This window comes from Rhamphochromis longiceps, linkage group LG6, assembly GCF_057381845.1.
Source record: "Rhamphochromis longiceps isolate RC_006_pf linkage group LG6, R_longiceps_female_GT1.1, whole genome shotgun sequence".
NCBI lineage: Eukaryota > Metazoa > Chordata > Actinopteri > Cichliformes > Cichlidae > Rhamphochromis > Rhamphochromis longiceps.
Genome location: NC_140562.1, coordinates 30,818,715 through 30,833,918, shown reverse-complemented (window position 1 = coordinate 30,833,918; position 15,204 = coordinate 30,818,715). Strand labels below are relative to the sequence as shown.

The 15,204-nt window shown below is 38.4% G+C and overlaps 1 protein-coding gene across 1 annotated transcript in view; it reads left to right on the top strand.

The window, feature by feature from the left end:
* usp43a (ubiquitin specific peptidase 43a) overlaps positions 1-14,874 on the top strand; it is a 144,627-nt gene extending 129,753 nt beyond the window's left edge. The window contains exons 14-16 of the mRNA XM_085410200.1: positions 2,813-2,971; positions 10,581-10,742; positions 10,844-14,874. Coding sequence (XP_085266326.1) covers positions 2,813-2,971; positions 10,581-10,742; positions 10,844-12,006 — 1,484 coding nt within the window. The 3' untranslated portion in view covers positions 12,007-14,874. The remainder of the gene's footprint in view (positions 1-2,812; positions 2,972-10,580; positions 10,743-10,843) is intronic.
* Positions 14,875-15,204: the final 330 nt, after the last annotated feature.

Sequence of the window (15,204 nt, the reverse complement as noted above, 5' to 3'; positions counted from 1 at the left end):
GGGACAAAATGCTCATTCCCACGAGTTTGAAGGAATTTTTGAGGCTCCAAATGTGGTTTTAGTGTCAGGGTTACAATTAGGTTAGGTTTAGGCTGAGGGCATTCGTTTTTGATGGTTAGGGTAAGTGTCTAGGGAAAGCATTATGTCAATTAGATGTTCTCACTAAGATATGAAAATTAGTCTGTGTGCGTGTGTGTGTGTGTGTGTGTGTGTGTATTACAACAGGGACCAGATTTAGCTAGAATGCTAACTCCACAAGGAAGACCATTTTCACTTCAAATGACAGTTCAGATCTCTCAATGACAAATAACATGCAACACTGAGTTATCCCGTCTTCTTTGGCAGATGTTTTTGACCAATCAGTTTTGAGAAAGTCTATGCCCATCTGTCATACTCAATACCTCAGCAAAGTAAACTGCTCTGTGCTGCTTAGTGTTTTAATTTTAAATGAAATGTTTCGATACAACCCTCCAGCAGTCTGGGTCTCTACTATCCTCAGCTCAGTGAACTGTGGTTCATCCCAATAGTCCTGTGCACAGTAATTGCAAGTAGCTAAGTGAGTCCCTAAATGTGGGATGGATTTCCAATTTCAGGTACTGTCCAGGCTGCCATTTAGACTGTTAGTATGTGGAGGATTTTCAAACTACGTGTGTCTGATAAGAATGATGTTATTTTACTAATGGGTGGCTCCCCATTAGTAAAATAACATGTACAGTCTATGTCTAGTTTATGTACAGTCGGGGGAAAAATAATTCCTTAATTCCCCTGCTGAATTTGTAAGTTTGCTCACTGACAACAAAAATAAAGTCTTCAATGTTTCATTTTAACTGGAGACTGAAAACCATCAAAAGAAGAAAAAAAACACAATGTACATTGCACAAGCACCTAAATTGATTTGCATGCCATTGATTTAAATGTGCATTTAATCCCCAAGCAAACCATGACTTAGTACTTGATGGAGAAACCCCTGTTATCAAACTCAGCGATAAGACATTTCCTGTAGATGGTCACCAGGTTTGCAGAATTGTCCAAATCCTTTAGGTTTCTTGGCTGCTGCTTTGCAACTCGAAGCTTCAGCTCACTTCATAGATTTTCTACAGGACTGAGGTCTGGCTAGGCATCTACATGACCCTGATATGCTTCTTTGTTACCTGGGCATTATTTTTTGGGTCATTATTAGGCCGTGGACAGGTCTTCCAGCATATCTTCAGTTTTCTGGTTGAGGAAAGGAGGTTGTGCAAGATTTTACGGTATAAAGCCCCACCCATTGGCTTCTCAATGCAGTGAAGTTGTCCTGTATCCTTAGCAGGACAGCTTTTTAGTTATTTATTTTTAATCTTTATTTTCATTAAAAATGTAAATAACATGCACAATTTCTTTCTGTGAAGGTTCTCAGTCATCCAGGTCATCGTAGTCAAAGGAGCTTGCAAAGAAAAGCGTCTGGACTTCTTTAAGTTGCTTGAAGACGTTTCACCTCTCATCCAAGAAGCTTCTTCAGTTCTAAGGTCAAATGGTGGGGAGTCCCAGATTTAAACCCATTGGGAGAATCCATAGAAGAGCCACCTCCACAGGACAAGACTCAGCAGTCCATCTGCATCTTAGGGACAAAGGACACTCTTTCGAGGATGCCAATGTTCACATTTTGGACAGAGAGGACAGATGGTTTGAAAGAGGAGTGAAAGAAGCCATCTATGTCCACTGTGAGCGACCATCTTTGAACAGAGGCGGTGGTTTATAACACCAACTGTCTGTCATCTATAATCCAGTTTTGAGATCCCTCCCCAGACACCTTAACGCCCACTCACATCCTGGGCCATCTGACCTCAGGAAATCGCATGATAAGGTGGGGCCAGGTTTCACAATGAACACACCCGAAACTCTGGCTGATTGGGACCCACACCCAGTTTCAGACCTTGGCTCATGTGATTAGAGGATCATCAGGGGGTCCTTTTGTCCCTCTGTGGGGGGGTACTCCCACTAGGTTTAAATCTGGGACTCTCCACCATTTGACCTTAGAACTGAAGAAGCTTCTCGGATGAGAGGTGAAACGTCTTCAAGCAACTTAAAGAAGTCCAGACGCCTTTCTTTGCAAGCTCCTTGGACCATGCACAATTTCATTACAATCAATACAAAACATTACATACGCACCATTCAATATGGCGGACTCTGCAATAAATCAAATTTACATTTGAAATACAAGAATAAAATTGAAGACTCGTACCTAATTTGCAGAAATAGAAGTGACAACTGGAGATTAGGAGAAAGCAGGTCTTCGCCATGGCAGCTACCACTTTACATTTGCATCCATAAAATCATCTTTTACCTGAGAGCCCAACAGTGTAATGCACAATTGTGTTATGCACAATAACACAATCTGTGGTGGTGTCCCTCATTTAACTAAGAAAAATAAATAAAATTGATCTGATTTTACTGGAATGAAAAAAAAATAACAGCATCTTTAAACACATTTTTAAAATAAATCAAAATAGCACCTGAACAACAAGAAACTGTAGCTGGAGAGCAGCTCCAAGTGTCCAGGAATGGTCCTTGATGTATTCTGTCTTGCTGCTTTAACAAGCTGAGAAACATACACTATCAACAGTCTCTGCAGTGGAGGAAAGTACAACTCACATTTAAATGTGAAGCTATTCTATGTACACTGTATTTACAGGCAGCAAAGAGATTATGTGCTATGGACCTCCCAAGGCATTTTAGGGGAAAAATGAGTTAATCTCCATATTGCATGCAATTTTCTGATAACAATTATGCGAGAAAAACATTATTTACCGTTGTTGTCTGTTTTTTATTCCAGCTTACTGTAGGAATTCAGTGGATGGTCAGTGGTATAGCTACGACGACAGCAGCGTAGACCTGGTGCAAGATGAGGAAGTGTGCACAAGGGGTGCTTACATCCTTTTCTACCAGAGGCGAAACACCATTCCCCCATGGTCAGCCAGCAGCTCCATCAGAGGTATGTTGTGAAATAACAAGCAAACCAGACAACTGAAAGCATATAAGAGCTTGTGATTGTTTTTCAATGGTCCTAAAAATGGTAAATAGTCAATTAATGTCTGTACTTTCAACATACGTACCTTAGGCAGGAGTGGTTTTCAAGGACGCAAATATATCTGTTTTGTCTGCTGCACTGTGCTCCGCAAAACGCACACACGTCTGACACCTTATCTTAGGGCTGTGTTCGATATAACGATATACATCGGATGACGATATAAAAACGTCTATCGTTTCATTTTACGCTATCGTTTGTTTTGTGGTGTCGTAAAATAAACTGTTTACGGCAATATTTTTTCATCGTTTTGATGGTCACTGTAGTGGCTATATTAATTTCTTAAATTCTCTCTTTCTCTTATATTTAATATAACCACACTACGGACGGACAAGCGCCTGTTTTTACGTGTTGCCGTTAGCAACAATGACGGTAAAACTATCACGTGGCTCCGCTGTCCGCTTGTTTGTTTTCCATTGAAACCTTTCACAATAAAGCTCAAGATCCCTTGACTTTTCAAAGTAAACTGAATCACGTGAAAGAGTATGAGTATCCGTAAGAGTTTACGGAGGAGAAGCAAAAAAAGAGCCGTCATGTGCTAAAAAATAAACTTTAGACTTAAACTTTGAAAGAAAATGGTGGCCGTTACAACTTATGTCTAAAAATGTATAGTTTCATGCATCGGTTAAAACACTCGAATCCAGGTAAAAGACGACCAGCTGGAAAAACTAAACGCAAGTTGAGTTGCCCGAGATTCACAGAATTTACAGAAAATGTTACATTTTTGTGATTTATATCGTTGTCAGGACGATAAATGTCTTATATATGGTATTTTTGTCATATCGCACAGCCCTACCTTATCTGATATATCTGAGCGTATCTGGTGAGACAGTTTGACAAAGATTCTTTTACACATACACCATGCACCATGTAGACAACACAAACTAATACATCCTGTTCTTGCTGAATGTGTACATTGAGTATGTGCAAAATATTTGCACAGCAAAAGTTTATTTACATTTAAATGGACTTTTTACGAGAGCAAGACTCCATAAATGGTGGGGCGGGGCACATTTACTGCTATAGGAATAATTCAGAATAACAATGATTTTGCTGGACCGCAAATAAATCATTAACCACAAGCAACTTGTAAGAAACACAGTAAGATAATTGCACCCTGCTCTCTGTAGTCTCAAGCATGCATCCTACAATAAAGTACAACTGTAATCTCTAATTAATCAAAAGTGAGACATAAGTGATCCCTCTTCTTCCTCTTTCACAGTAAGAGAGGAAAAAATGTAATAAAAGTTGGTGTTTTAATCGGATATTTATATAATACAGCGCCGAACGTTTCAAGTGGAAGTTGACTTGAAGAAATCCGCTGCCAATCCCATGACTATAAATGATGCAAAAAGATGTTTTTTTCCTAATACATACCACCTATCCCTGCGCTCCTGCCTCTCTGACTTGCATCTTGTGAGCTGCTATGATACTGAGGTCTTTCAACCTTTGAAGTAAGAGCCAAACATGCTGGTACAAACAGAGAAGACCGTACTGTCAAGAACCTGCTTTGATTCACAGAAAGCCACGGGTCTGTCAGATCTGCTCATTTAGCTCCACATGAAATAATGAATGTGTAGCAAAGTCCTCTGTCAGACTGCAAAAAAGAAAAGAAAGCGAGAACTCATCCAAAATATTGTAAAGTCAGTTGTTTGACTCTTTTTTCTTTTTTTAAACTGGAAATTATTAATTATTAAACTGAGATGAATGAACCGCATTTCACTGGTAAGAGTATGTTAAGAGCTAAAAGTCAGATTTAATAGTAGTAATAATTTTGTGCAGCTAACTTTGAAACCTTTTGCCATAGCAGCTCACTGAAGGCCATACACTTACTACAAATGTCAGAATGCCTGAAATCATTATAATACCAACCTTTATCTTTACGTAATCTCCTCTCCTATAGAGATTGACAGACCACGTGACTTTCGCGCATTGCATGCCGTGGCAAAACAATCCAAGTACCGCATCAAATGCAAGCATTTGCAGCACCGCAAAACGTTCATTCTTCGGTTCCAATAAATTCTTGCTTTTTCTTTGCCCCCCAAAAAGGTTCTGTACAAAACGAAGGAGAACAATGCCGGTCCGTACAAAGACAGACTTGATGAAAAGTCAAAGAAAAGATACGAGGAAAAAAATCAAAGGAGTGAAAGGTTTACTTAGGGTAAACCCTTACGAGCACACAGAGGGACAAAATACGTTAGCGTGCTGCCCAACTTTCACCACGCTCATATTTATAATTATACGCTTCTTGGAGTGAGTGCACACACTCATGAAGTTTAGTAACTTCAGGTCACTGCAACAAGCCCAGGTACAGTTTACCGACGGATGGGTGCAGACCCTTGAAATGCACCGTGTAGAACTAAAGACCATCGTACATATCATAAGTTTACCAGTCTCACAAATCGTCTTCATAAATACACATTCGTTAACCGTTTATTAATAGGACCTTTGAGCTCAAGGGTAATTAATTAGTAGTGGAAATAATTTCTGGCAGCATTACAGAAATGTAGCAGTGACAATAATATTGTATGCTGTAATCGTACTGGGCAATTAGTGATACAAAACAACTGTTTTACCCTGTGAATAAAAGTATATGTTTTTGTCAATGTACCATAATAACAGAAGCGAAACGCAATATTGTGTCAGGACAATTCACTATTTATGCACAATAAACAAAGGAGCATAGCGCGACAATTTCTGTTCAGCGCCAGACTTGCTTGTAACCTATATCACCAATTATGTTAAGAAAAATGACGCATTAACTACAACAGCAGACTGACCTCTGTGGAAATGCTTGGAGCAGACTAACCTGTGAGCTGGAGTGTTCTGGGACGTTATATTTGATCTTTGAATGGCTGCAATCCAGGCCATCCGTCTCCTCTTTGTTACTTCGGAAACATGGCTCGAACAATTTCTCTTCAACGACGTAATCCGATAACAACCGATCTCTTTACCCGTCGGCTTTCCGTGGCTGTCATGCGACCGGCTATTGCAGTTAATAATACAACAGCTTCTTGCAATTTTTTGTGTTTCTTTTTATCGCTGTATAACTGATTTCAATTGAAAGCCTGCGTGCGCTAGTACCTCTTGCCACGAGTTCCCAGAATTCTTTGCGGTTTTACCCCTGAATGACGTCACATTTTCAATCTCTATTGCCTTTTACAAATCCAAATAACCAGTGACCTCTTTCCATGTGGTGCACCGACAATACAAGTCAAAAAGACAGCTTTTTTAAGCTGCACAAATTGTCTGAACATACAGTCATATGAAAAAGACAGGACTCCTTGAAGTCCTTTTAAAAACTAAGTACACCTTTAATGCTTCTATAGAAATTAAGAGGGTAAGCAGCAGCTAGGTGGTGCTAATCAAGTGCATTTGAGTAATTATCAAGTCCAGACCTCGAACTGATTGAATTGCTGTGGCAGGGCCTGTAGGGTGCAATGCATAAACAAATGCCTGCAAACCTCAAGGAACTGAGCAGTGTTATAAAGAAGAAGGGCCAAAAAATATTCCACAATAATTTTCAACTTATTGCTGCTAGAGGTGGTTCTACAAGATGTTGAATCATGATCTGTGCCTAGTTTTTCACATGATTGGATAGAGTCTGTACCATACTGTATGTAGTACTCCCGAGCAGTGTTGGTCAGGTTACTTAAAAAAAAGTAATCAGTAACTAATTACTGATTACTTTCCAAAAAAGTAATTCCGTTACTTTACTGATTACTTATTTTCAAAAGTAATTAGTTACTTGGTTACTTTAAAAAAATTATTTACAACCTGAATAGGTAATAAAGCAATAGATCTTTCAGCCCAATTCTATTTATTCTGCATAATCCATCATATAAAATGTAGTCAAATGAAAAAGTCTCTTTTTGAAACTAGTTTTATTAGTTTTAATCTTTTAACTTTATGCATCAAGCAACTTGCGTTACTTGTAATGCGTAACTGCCCATCTCTGCTCCCAAGTGGTCTTTGTTTAACTTGTCCATTTTCACATTTGTGAGTTCGGTCCAGTAGCTCTGTTATACTGTGGAGGCGTTTTGTAGGAGTGGTTTGGGTCCACTGAAAATCATTACAGAATTGTTCTTTTATCACGTCTATCCTAATGGGACTTTATATTCACATGGCTGTACAGGCACTATATAAATGAAAATAAAATTGGAATTGAACCTAGGTTTAGAAAATTAGGGGTTATTAATAAATACCAAAATAAATACCATAATAAACAAATAATCGCTTAATGTCTATGTTTTGTGTAAATCTGTCAGACTCCAATCAAACAAACAGAGATTTCAAGGCTCACTTTTATGTCCCTCTAACTTTATTAGAATAAATTTAGACTAGAATAACCCTTTATTGTCATTTTACATGTGCAACAAAATTATGGATACTCCACACCAACTGTGCCAGAATAAAATATAAATAGTAGATATCAGGAATAACATAATTTAAAAAAATAACCTCGTTCTCTGTACATGTTATTTCAGCAAAACCTCAGATAAAAAATAACAATTTAGATATTACACTATCTCGTTATTTATTTAACACAAAACAAAATGCAAGAGAAGTGTTTGAAAAACTAAGTACTAACCTTATTGCATCCTCGAAAACTGTCCGTAGCACCCAGGTGCTGCTGATCACATTGAATAAATGATCATTAGCAAGTGTGAGTACTTCGATGAAAGTAGAGGTTTTGGCAGTTTGCTGATCTGGAGTGTTCAGATGTGTGTTAACATGATGCCAAGAGGGAAGGACATCAGCAGTGATCTTAGGAAAGCAATTGTTGCTTTCTCTCAGCTTGGGAAGCGTTATAAGGCCATTGCCGTACAATTTGAAATCCATCACTCTACAGCAAAAAACATTATTAGTAAGTGGAAATCATTCAGGACAGCTACCAATCATCCCCGAACTTAATGTTGCTGGAAATTAACCCCAAGGTCTGACTATGCAGTGGAGTTAACTGAAGAGCTACTTCTGAGATTCTACAGATGTAAGTAACCATGTTAAATATTAAAGTTCCCGACAGTACAATCAGACAAAGAACAAGCTTGACTTGTTTGGAAAAGTTGCATGAGAACGCTTCTTCTCTCCTAATGATCATGGCAGCACAGCTTAGCCTTGGAAAACTGTATCTGAGCAAACCACGAGCTCTGGATCAATGTCTTTTAGACAAATGAGACAAAAGTGGAGATGTTTTGCCAGAATTCACACTGCCACATTTGATGAAAACCCAAATAGAGCAGGACCCAGACATCTTGCAGTCAGTGAGTCAGAAATGAGCTTCACTATATAAAAAGTCTTCTAGAGTCAAATGTAAGGCCATCTCTTTGAAAATTATCGTTTGTTAGAAACAGGATATTACAACTGGACAATGATTCCAAGCCTGCGAAGAAGTTTTTCTTATTTTGCTATTTTGCTTATAATTTAATGACCTCATCTGCATTTTTTTTGTTGTTGCTGTTTCTTGTTTTTCTTACTAAACTTCATCACTGAGAATTTGTGTTCTGATAAAGGTAAATCCAAAGAAAAAAATATCTTCACAGGTGGCATGTGAGCAAAAATGTAGCTCTCCAGTTATCTTGAAAGAAACTGCAACCTTCTAATAAAAGCCTTCATAGGGCTATGCAATTCATGTGCAAATAGACCCCTGCCTTGCAGTTTGGTATTTAGTGGAGTCGCATAAACAGCAAATGCAAGATCTGCCTCCATTCTTCCTCTGAGTGCCCTGGAATGTTCTTCTCCGTCTTCTCACAAAAGCAGCTCTCAGCTCCCAAACTGTTTTTAGCACGATACCCAGGCTGAGCCATATGACTGTGTTTTGGTAGCCTATGTCACCATATCCTGTCTTATGCTGCTCCAAAACTACAAACAAATTTACTTTTATCAAGTTGGGTATTTTAGTTACAACATCAACATCGTGGTTAATTTTTATCAATAATTTACACATCACCTCTTGTTGTGTAATACAGTACAGTGCTTGGTTCATTTCAGTTATATTATATTTCAATTTTTGAATACAGTTTTATTTATAAATAGCACCAAACCACAACAGGAGTCGCCTCAACACGTTACATATTGTGAAGATCTTACAATAACTTTTTTCAGCATTTTTCCCTGTCAGATTTAGGCTGTTGGCTGGAACACCTGCTAGTTAGCCCATTTCAGCCCTATCAAAACATGTATATGTGCAAAGCATAAACTGCTGCCAGCTCCTCTGTAACCTTAAACTCAAAGTAACTGTACTGATGTCACTTCACTTTTTGCTCTCTTGTCCAGAGCAAAAAATGTCAGGGCAAAAACTCAACTTATACACAGCACAAAACAAAATTATGTAGACTCTAAGATTCCATTCATTAATTTTCCTTGTCCAGGGTCATGGGAAGGTTGAAACCTATCCCAGCTAACTCAGAGTGAAAGGCAAGGCACGCCCTGGATAGGCTGCCAGAGATAAAGCATATTCTATTTAGATCCCAAAGACATATGCAACCAGTACTTAATATTATTGATTAATAGTACTCTAAATTTATTCATTGTCTAAATATCTTACCTGGTAAAATATTTGCAAATGGTAGCAAAGAACTAAGAAATACCTGTCTGCTGTGCACGTTGCTTTGACAGCTGTCATTCATTCCTCTTTCAAGGCGTCTGAGAAACTTCACTTTTTTAATCTAATCATGTACTTTTTTATTTTTTAATGTTTCAGAAAAACAGCCTGACATTAATTGCTGAAGTTCTCTATGAGTCAACACTATGTGAAAATATATGTAAAGATCTAATATAGCCAACATAGACAGTTATCCTTGTAAAACTCAGCTTTTTGAGAGTTGCTGAATTGCTGTTAGAGCTGGATAAGTACCTGTTCAATCATTATTGAATTTCTTGGTGAAATTAGTGTGACTTGCATTTCAAAAGATTTATTCTGCCTTAAACAGGATCTTCGTCGAGAGGCAGGTTTTATTTAAATGCTTTTTTGAAAAAGACATTGATTATCACTGGCCCTGGCAAATGTGCCTAATGTAATTTATTTTGCAAATAAATGTTTGTTCTTCACACATTGTTAACTTAATTATTGGGGGTGGGGGGTGTGTGTGTGTGTGTGTGGGGGGGGGGGGTCAGGAATGTGATTATGGATAGATTTCATTTACCATTAGTATCTGCTCCCTTTATTCTCCCTCCCTTGTTGAATTAACTCGCCTACTTTTGCCAGAAATTATGAATAATTCCAAATTCCAGAGTAAAAGAGCAAACCAGACATACAGCAGCTAATGGTTTCCATGCTTCTTTCTAGAGAAAATGATGCAGGACAGAGGGCCAAAGTCCACTTTGTAGACTGATTCTTGAAACTTATGGGTATTATAACTATGGGAAGTAAAGGAGCTCCATATGTCGGATGAAAAATAAAATAACAGAATTTCTAAACAGCATTCGTGCATTTCCATCGTCCAACGTGTGCAATGTTAAATCAGTGGAGTATTCTTTATGTTCCTCCTCTCAAACCTTTTTCTCTGTGTCATAGGCTCCACAAGTTCATCAGTGTCAGACCACTGGCTAATCAGGCTGACGGGGGACAGTAAGAGAGGCAGTCTGGTGTCTCATGCATCCACCACCTGTCCATCTTCCTTACCTGACTCTCCAGAGTCTCCAGTCTTCCTGGACAATGGCTTCAAAGATGAAAGAGGTAAAAGGACCATTGCTGTCAACAGACTTGTGTTTTATTTATAATTTGTGTTTGGTTTTTATTTAAAGCCTAAAATATTTCCCTCTTTACATAAATGCCAGGTGGATTTGAGAAGAGGCCATTTGTCAGAGGTCTTCAGGGGCGCAGCATGAGCCTGAGAGCCCCCAGCAAAAACAAGGATACCTTGAGCAGAGTGCTTCCAATGCGCTGGTCCTTTGGTTCCAAGGACAGACGAAAACCTGACCCAGTCCCTCCCCCTGAACCTGATCCAGCCCCTGTAGAACTAGTACAGTACTTGGAATCTGGTCGGCGTCCCCGGTGCACAAAGGATCCGATAGCGACATTAATGAATGAACCACGCAGCACAAAGGAAGCTGCAAAGAGCCGTGTTGCAGCCAATGTTCGTTCGTCTAGCGTTGGAAGTATAAGTTGTGTGGGTAAGACGGGGGAGGAGCCGCCATTTCTAAAGGTCCCAGAGGGCCAGAAGTGGCCATCAGATAAAGCAGCTAGTCTGAGACGTAGCAAGGGGAGCCAGGCTAAGGATGAGAGCACTGTGAATATCAGGAGCAGCTCCAGCACTAACACTCTAACAAGGAGGAAGGATGGAAGAAAACAGAGCTCCTCCAAATCTTCACAGGATACTGAGACAAAACAGAGATCCAGTACTGGAGTTCAGCCCAGCTACAGCACACCCAGTCTCCAAGATGGAACTCTGAGAAGACAAAAGGGAGACAGGGCTGATAGGGAACGCCACAGCACACAAGAAGAAAACTCTAAGAACAAGAAAGCAGACGTGCCTAAGAGCCATGACGGAATACTGTCCTTCTTTAAAGGTAGCTTCCTGAAGAAGGATAAAGATTCAAGGAAACCCACTGAGGATGAGTCAGGGAGAGCAGTAGTTGAAGAAGAAAGCAGAAGGACCTTGTCGAGGCCATCTCTGTCCAATGGAGCAGCAGGAGGCCGAACTGGAGAAGAAAGAGGCAAGTCCAAAAGCTCAGGCCATGTGGTTAATGAGCAGGTAAACGGTAAGGTGGGGCACAAAGCAACTGAAATCAAACGTTCCCAGAGCTCCACCAACATCCCAACAAAAGCAGAGCAGAGTGTGCGTAGGACAGCATCTTTGCACCGTAATGGGATGTCAACAACGCCAGCATCATCACGCAGTCTGACAAGCGACAAACCATCTCACGGCACCTTGCAGAGGACTCGTTACAGCACAACCTCACTGGGGCGCAAAAAGACAGTCCCCGAGTCCAGCTTCTAACACAGAGACACATAAAGCCTTTTTCCTGAAAGAAAGTGAAGGACATGAAATCTCCAAGATCAAAGCAATAGTGCTCCATTCACAGTAATACGCCTTTTTTGTTCCTGGAAAATTAACAGAGTCAAGTAGTTTGCTCCATGTAAGACATAGAATAAATGAAAGGTCCTCTAATGCTCAAGAGGACATTAATGAGCAAAATTAGGTGATATGACCTGTCCATTAAATATGACAGAGAGTCCTTCTCCATTCTATTTCTACGACCCAAATAAGTGCCTGATCAGCCGATATGCAGTTTAGACCAATTGGTTTGTGTCAGTTTAGAACTGAAAGCACGCAGCAGCACACCTACAAACATACTGTACGAATATGTGTCTTATTAATGTAGTGTGAGCGTTGGAAGTCGCCACTCTGTTGCGAACTCTTACGGTTGCTGCTTAGAATGAAGACACACTGATTGTGTTCATTTATAAGAATGTATTGTGTCTACTTGATAAACGGTGGTGCTTTGAGACCTAAATCTCTGAATAATGTCAACTGTTTATTTTTAATGTTTTTTTAAAGCACAGTATGTTTTATTTTTTAAAGGACTGATTTTCTTTCTTTTTCCTAAATGACCCAGTGTGCAGCAGCAGTTGATTCAGTGATTTACAGCTGACTAAGCAAACATTTTAAAAACACTATTGTCTACTGTGAAATGTTAAATGAATACACTATCCCTTAGTGTATTAGTAATAACAGTTGAATATTAAACTGTTTGTTTTCTTCTATTGCTACTTTCATGTACCCACATCGTCGTGTTCCTTAATGTTAAATAATTGTTTCCCATGCTTTCCTAACACCGATGACTGTCAACAGTTTAATGTCACCATTCATAGAGGGGAGGACCACAAAAAGCAAAGCAAAAGAGAGTGACTTCTGCTTGTTACTAAAAAAAACCCAAAATAATGTGGCCACACAAAATCCTGTCTTATTGAAGCTGTGATTGAGAGAAAAATTCTGCCTCTCTGGGAATCATTTTTGATTAATGTACCTCCAAAATTGAAGGTCTGTAAAATTACTGGTTACTCTTTGATAGCGGCTGTTTTTTACCAGAACATGACATTTACTTACTTATGAAATAGTGACTATTTGGCCAGTAGGGGAAACGGACAGAATATACAAGGCATGTTAGGTTAGGGAGCAGTGTTTGTTATTCTAAGTAAAGAAAATCTATTCTATGAATCTATAGAAGAGAAATAGAGTATGCATTATAATATGCATTTTCCTTTATTTATAGATTTAATGTCTATTTACTGTTGAAGTAATGTTTTTGTATATTTTTTAAGTGTGGCACAGTAAATACATACATTAAAAAAACATAGTGGACAAGAATTTTATGTAACATTAATTTCTATTATTTAGGCTAAGCTAATTTAGCTTATTTAGCTTAATTAGCTTAAATAGCTAATTTAGCCTAAATCCATCCTAATGGTTTTGGATATTTTGCCTGTCCACATGTTTTATATGTAGATGCAATATAGTATATTAATATATATTATCACACTCTCTTTTTGTTTTGTACAAAGACTTTTTTTTACCTTGCTACCTTTTCAAATATATAAACATCCTTCTTATTTAAATTGTTAGTTGGACTGCATTTGGGCAATATAAAGTAGAGCGAACTGCTTATCAAAAAAATTCAAGGGCAACTTCCAAACATCTGAACGCAGCATAATTATTTAATCCACCTTATCTAGCTGTCCAGCAGATCAACATAAACTCACACTGCAGTTAGAAAAAGCCTTTCATAATGTGAAATAATATAATTTGATGTTAGGTTTATTGACTTCACATCAACAGCACCTTGGTGCTCACCCCCGCAGCCTTCGAGATTATGAATGGCCAAATATTCTGATGAAGTATTTCTATCAAAAATCCAGTTTATTATTGAACAAATACCTTAGTGCAATCCTCTCTTTGTATTTATAATCACCATGAATATACAGCTTTCTTCTATTATGTAGGAATTAAAAAGCAGTATCTCTTTTATTGTACAAAAATGTCTACTTTTACTTAATCTTAAAATCTGAAAACCAATGATAATATTTAGTAAACTATCAGGCTATCCTGATAGCAAATAATCTTATATTTATGCCAAATACACATGTGCAATTATTTTTTCCTTCTTTCTTGACTATAACTTTACATCAGTGGGTTATATTAGAGAGCCCGTATTAGAGTATGGAACAAGCTTTTCTATTTGTGTCTGTGTAATGGTAGAAGGAGGTTTTTTTTGTTATTAGCAGAAGTCTGTCAGATTGTGGAAAGGTACATCTAAGAGCTTATGCACATTTGACCATGAGTATTGTGCGATTTTGTTTTGTGTTTTGAAAAGTATATACGGTTGAAGTAAACAGATTGAGGCCTAAAAGCTTCATTTGCTGCTATAGGTAGCCTGTCGTAGTGCCTCTGTTAGATGCCACATGTCGAAACGCTGGACCGAATGTTGAAGTACAATCGAGGAGTTAAAGCAAACTCTTATGGAAGTAGGTTTTCTATGCACATGTCACAAATAGAGAAATCTTTCTGTCATTGTTTTGTTTACAAGTCAGACACTGGATTTAATATTTTTTTATGTCGTTATCAAAAATTCAAACGGCTGTTTCTTATCGTCACTTACTTCTAAGTTGACAAATAAGTTATCTGATGCAAGGGTTTGGTAGCTCTTCTAAATACTTCTGTGTTTGTGTTAAATGTTTTGGACAGATCTGAGTTTACCTGTGAAGACTATTTCCTTCCTCAGGAGCTACGTGAGGGATGTCAGGCGCTTAATTGCACATTTATCACTCCAACCCACCCCCACCCACGTTCCTATACTCCCATTTTAAATTCCTATCATCAATGTTTGAATTTTCTTTGCTTTTCGTAGTTTTCTCTGTGTTTACAAAACTATTTTTTGTGGCCTTGAAGGTGCCTGCCTGGGCTTTCACTTCTGCAGATCTTGTTTTGAGCCAAAAGAAAAATCATGTCGACAAATAATTTAGTGCTGATTAGTTATAAGTTTGGTAAGAGATGTAACTTGACATGGCAGATAAGATTTGTCGGTATTTGCTTTAAAATATTTTATTTTTTTTAAGGGTGTCTTCTTTTTAACATTCGTTTGCATTTCTTTATTTGGTAGGGGGGAAAGAAATTGTGCCAACATTCAACTAGTCAAAG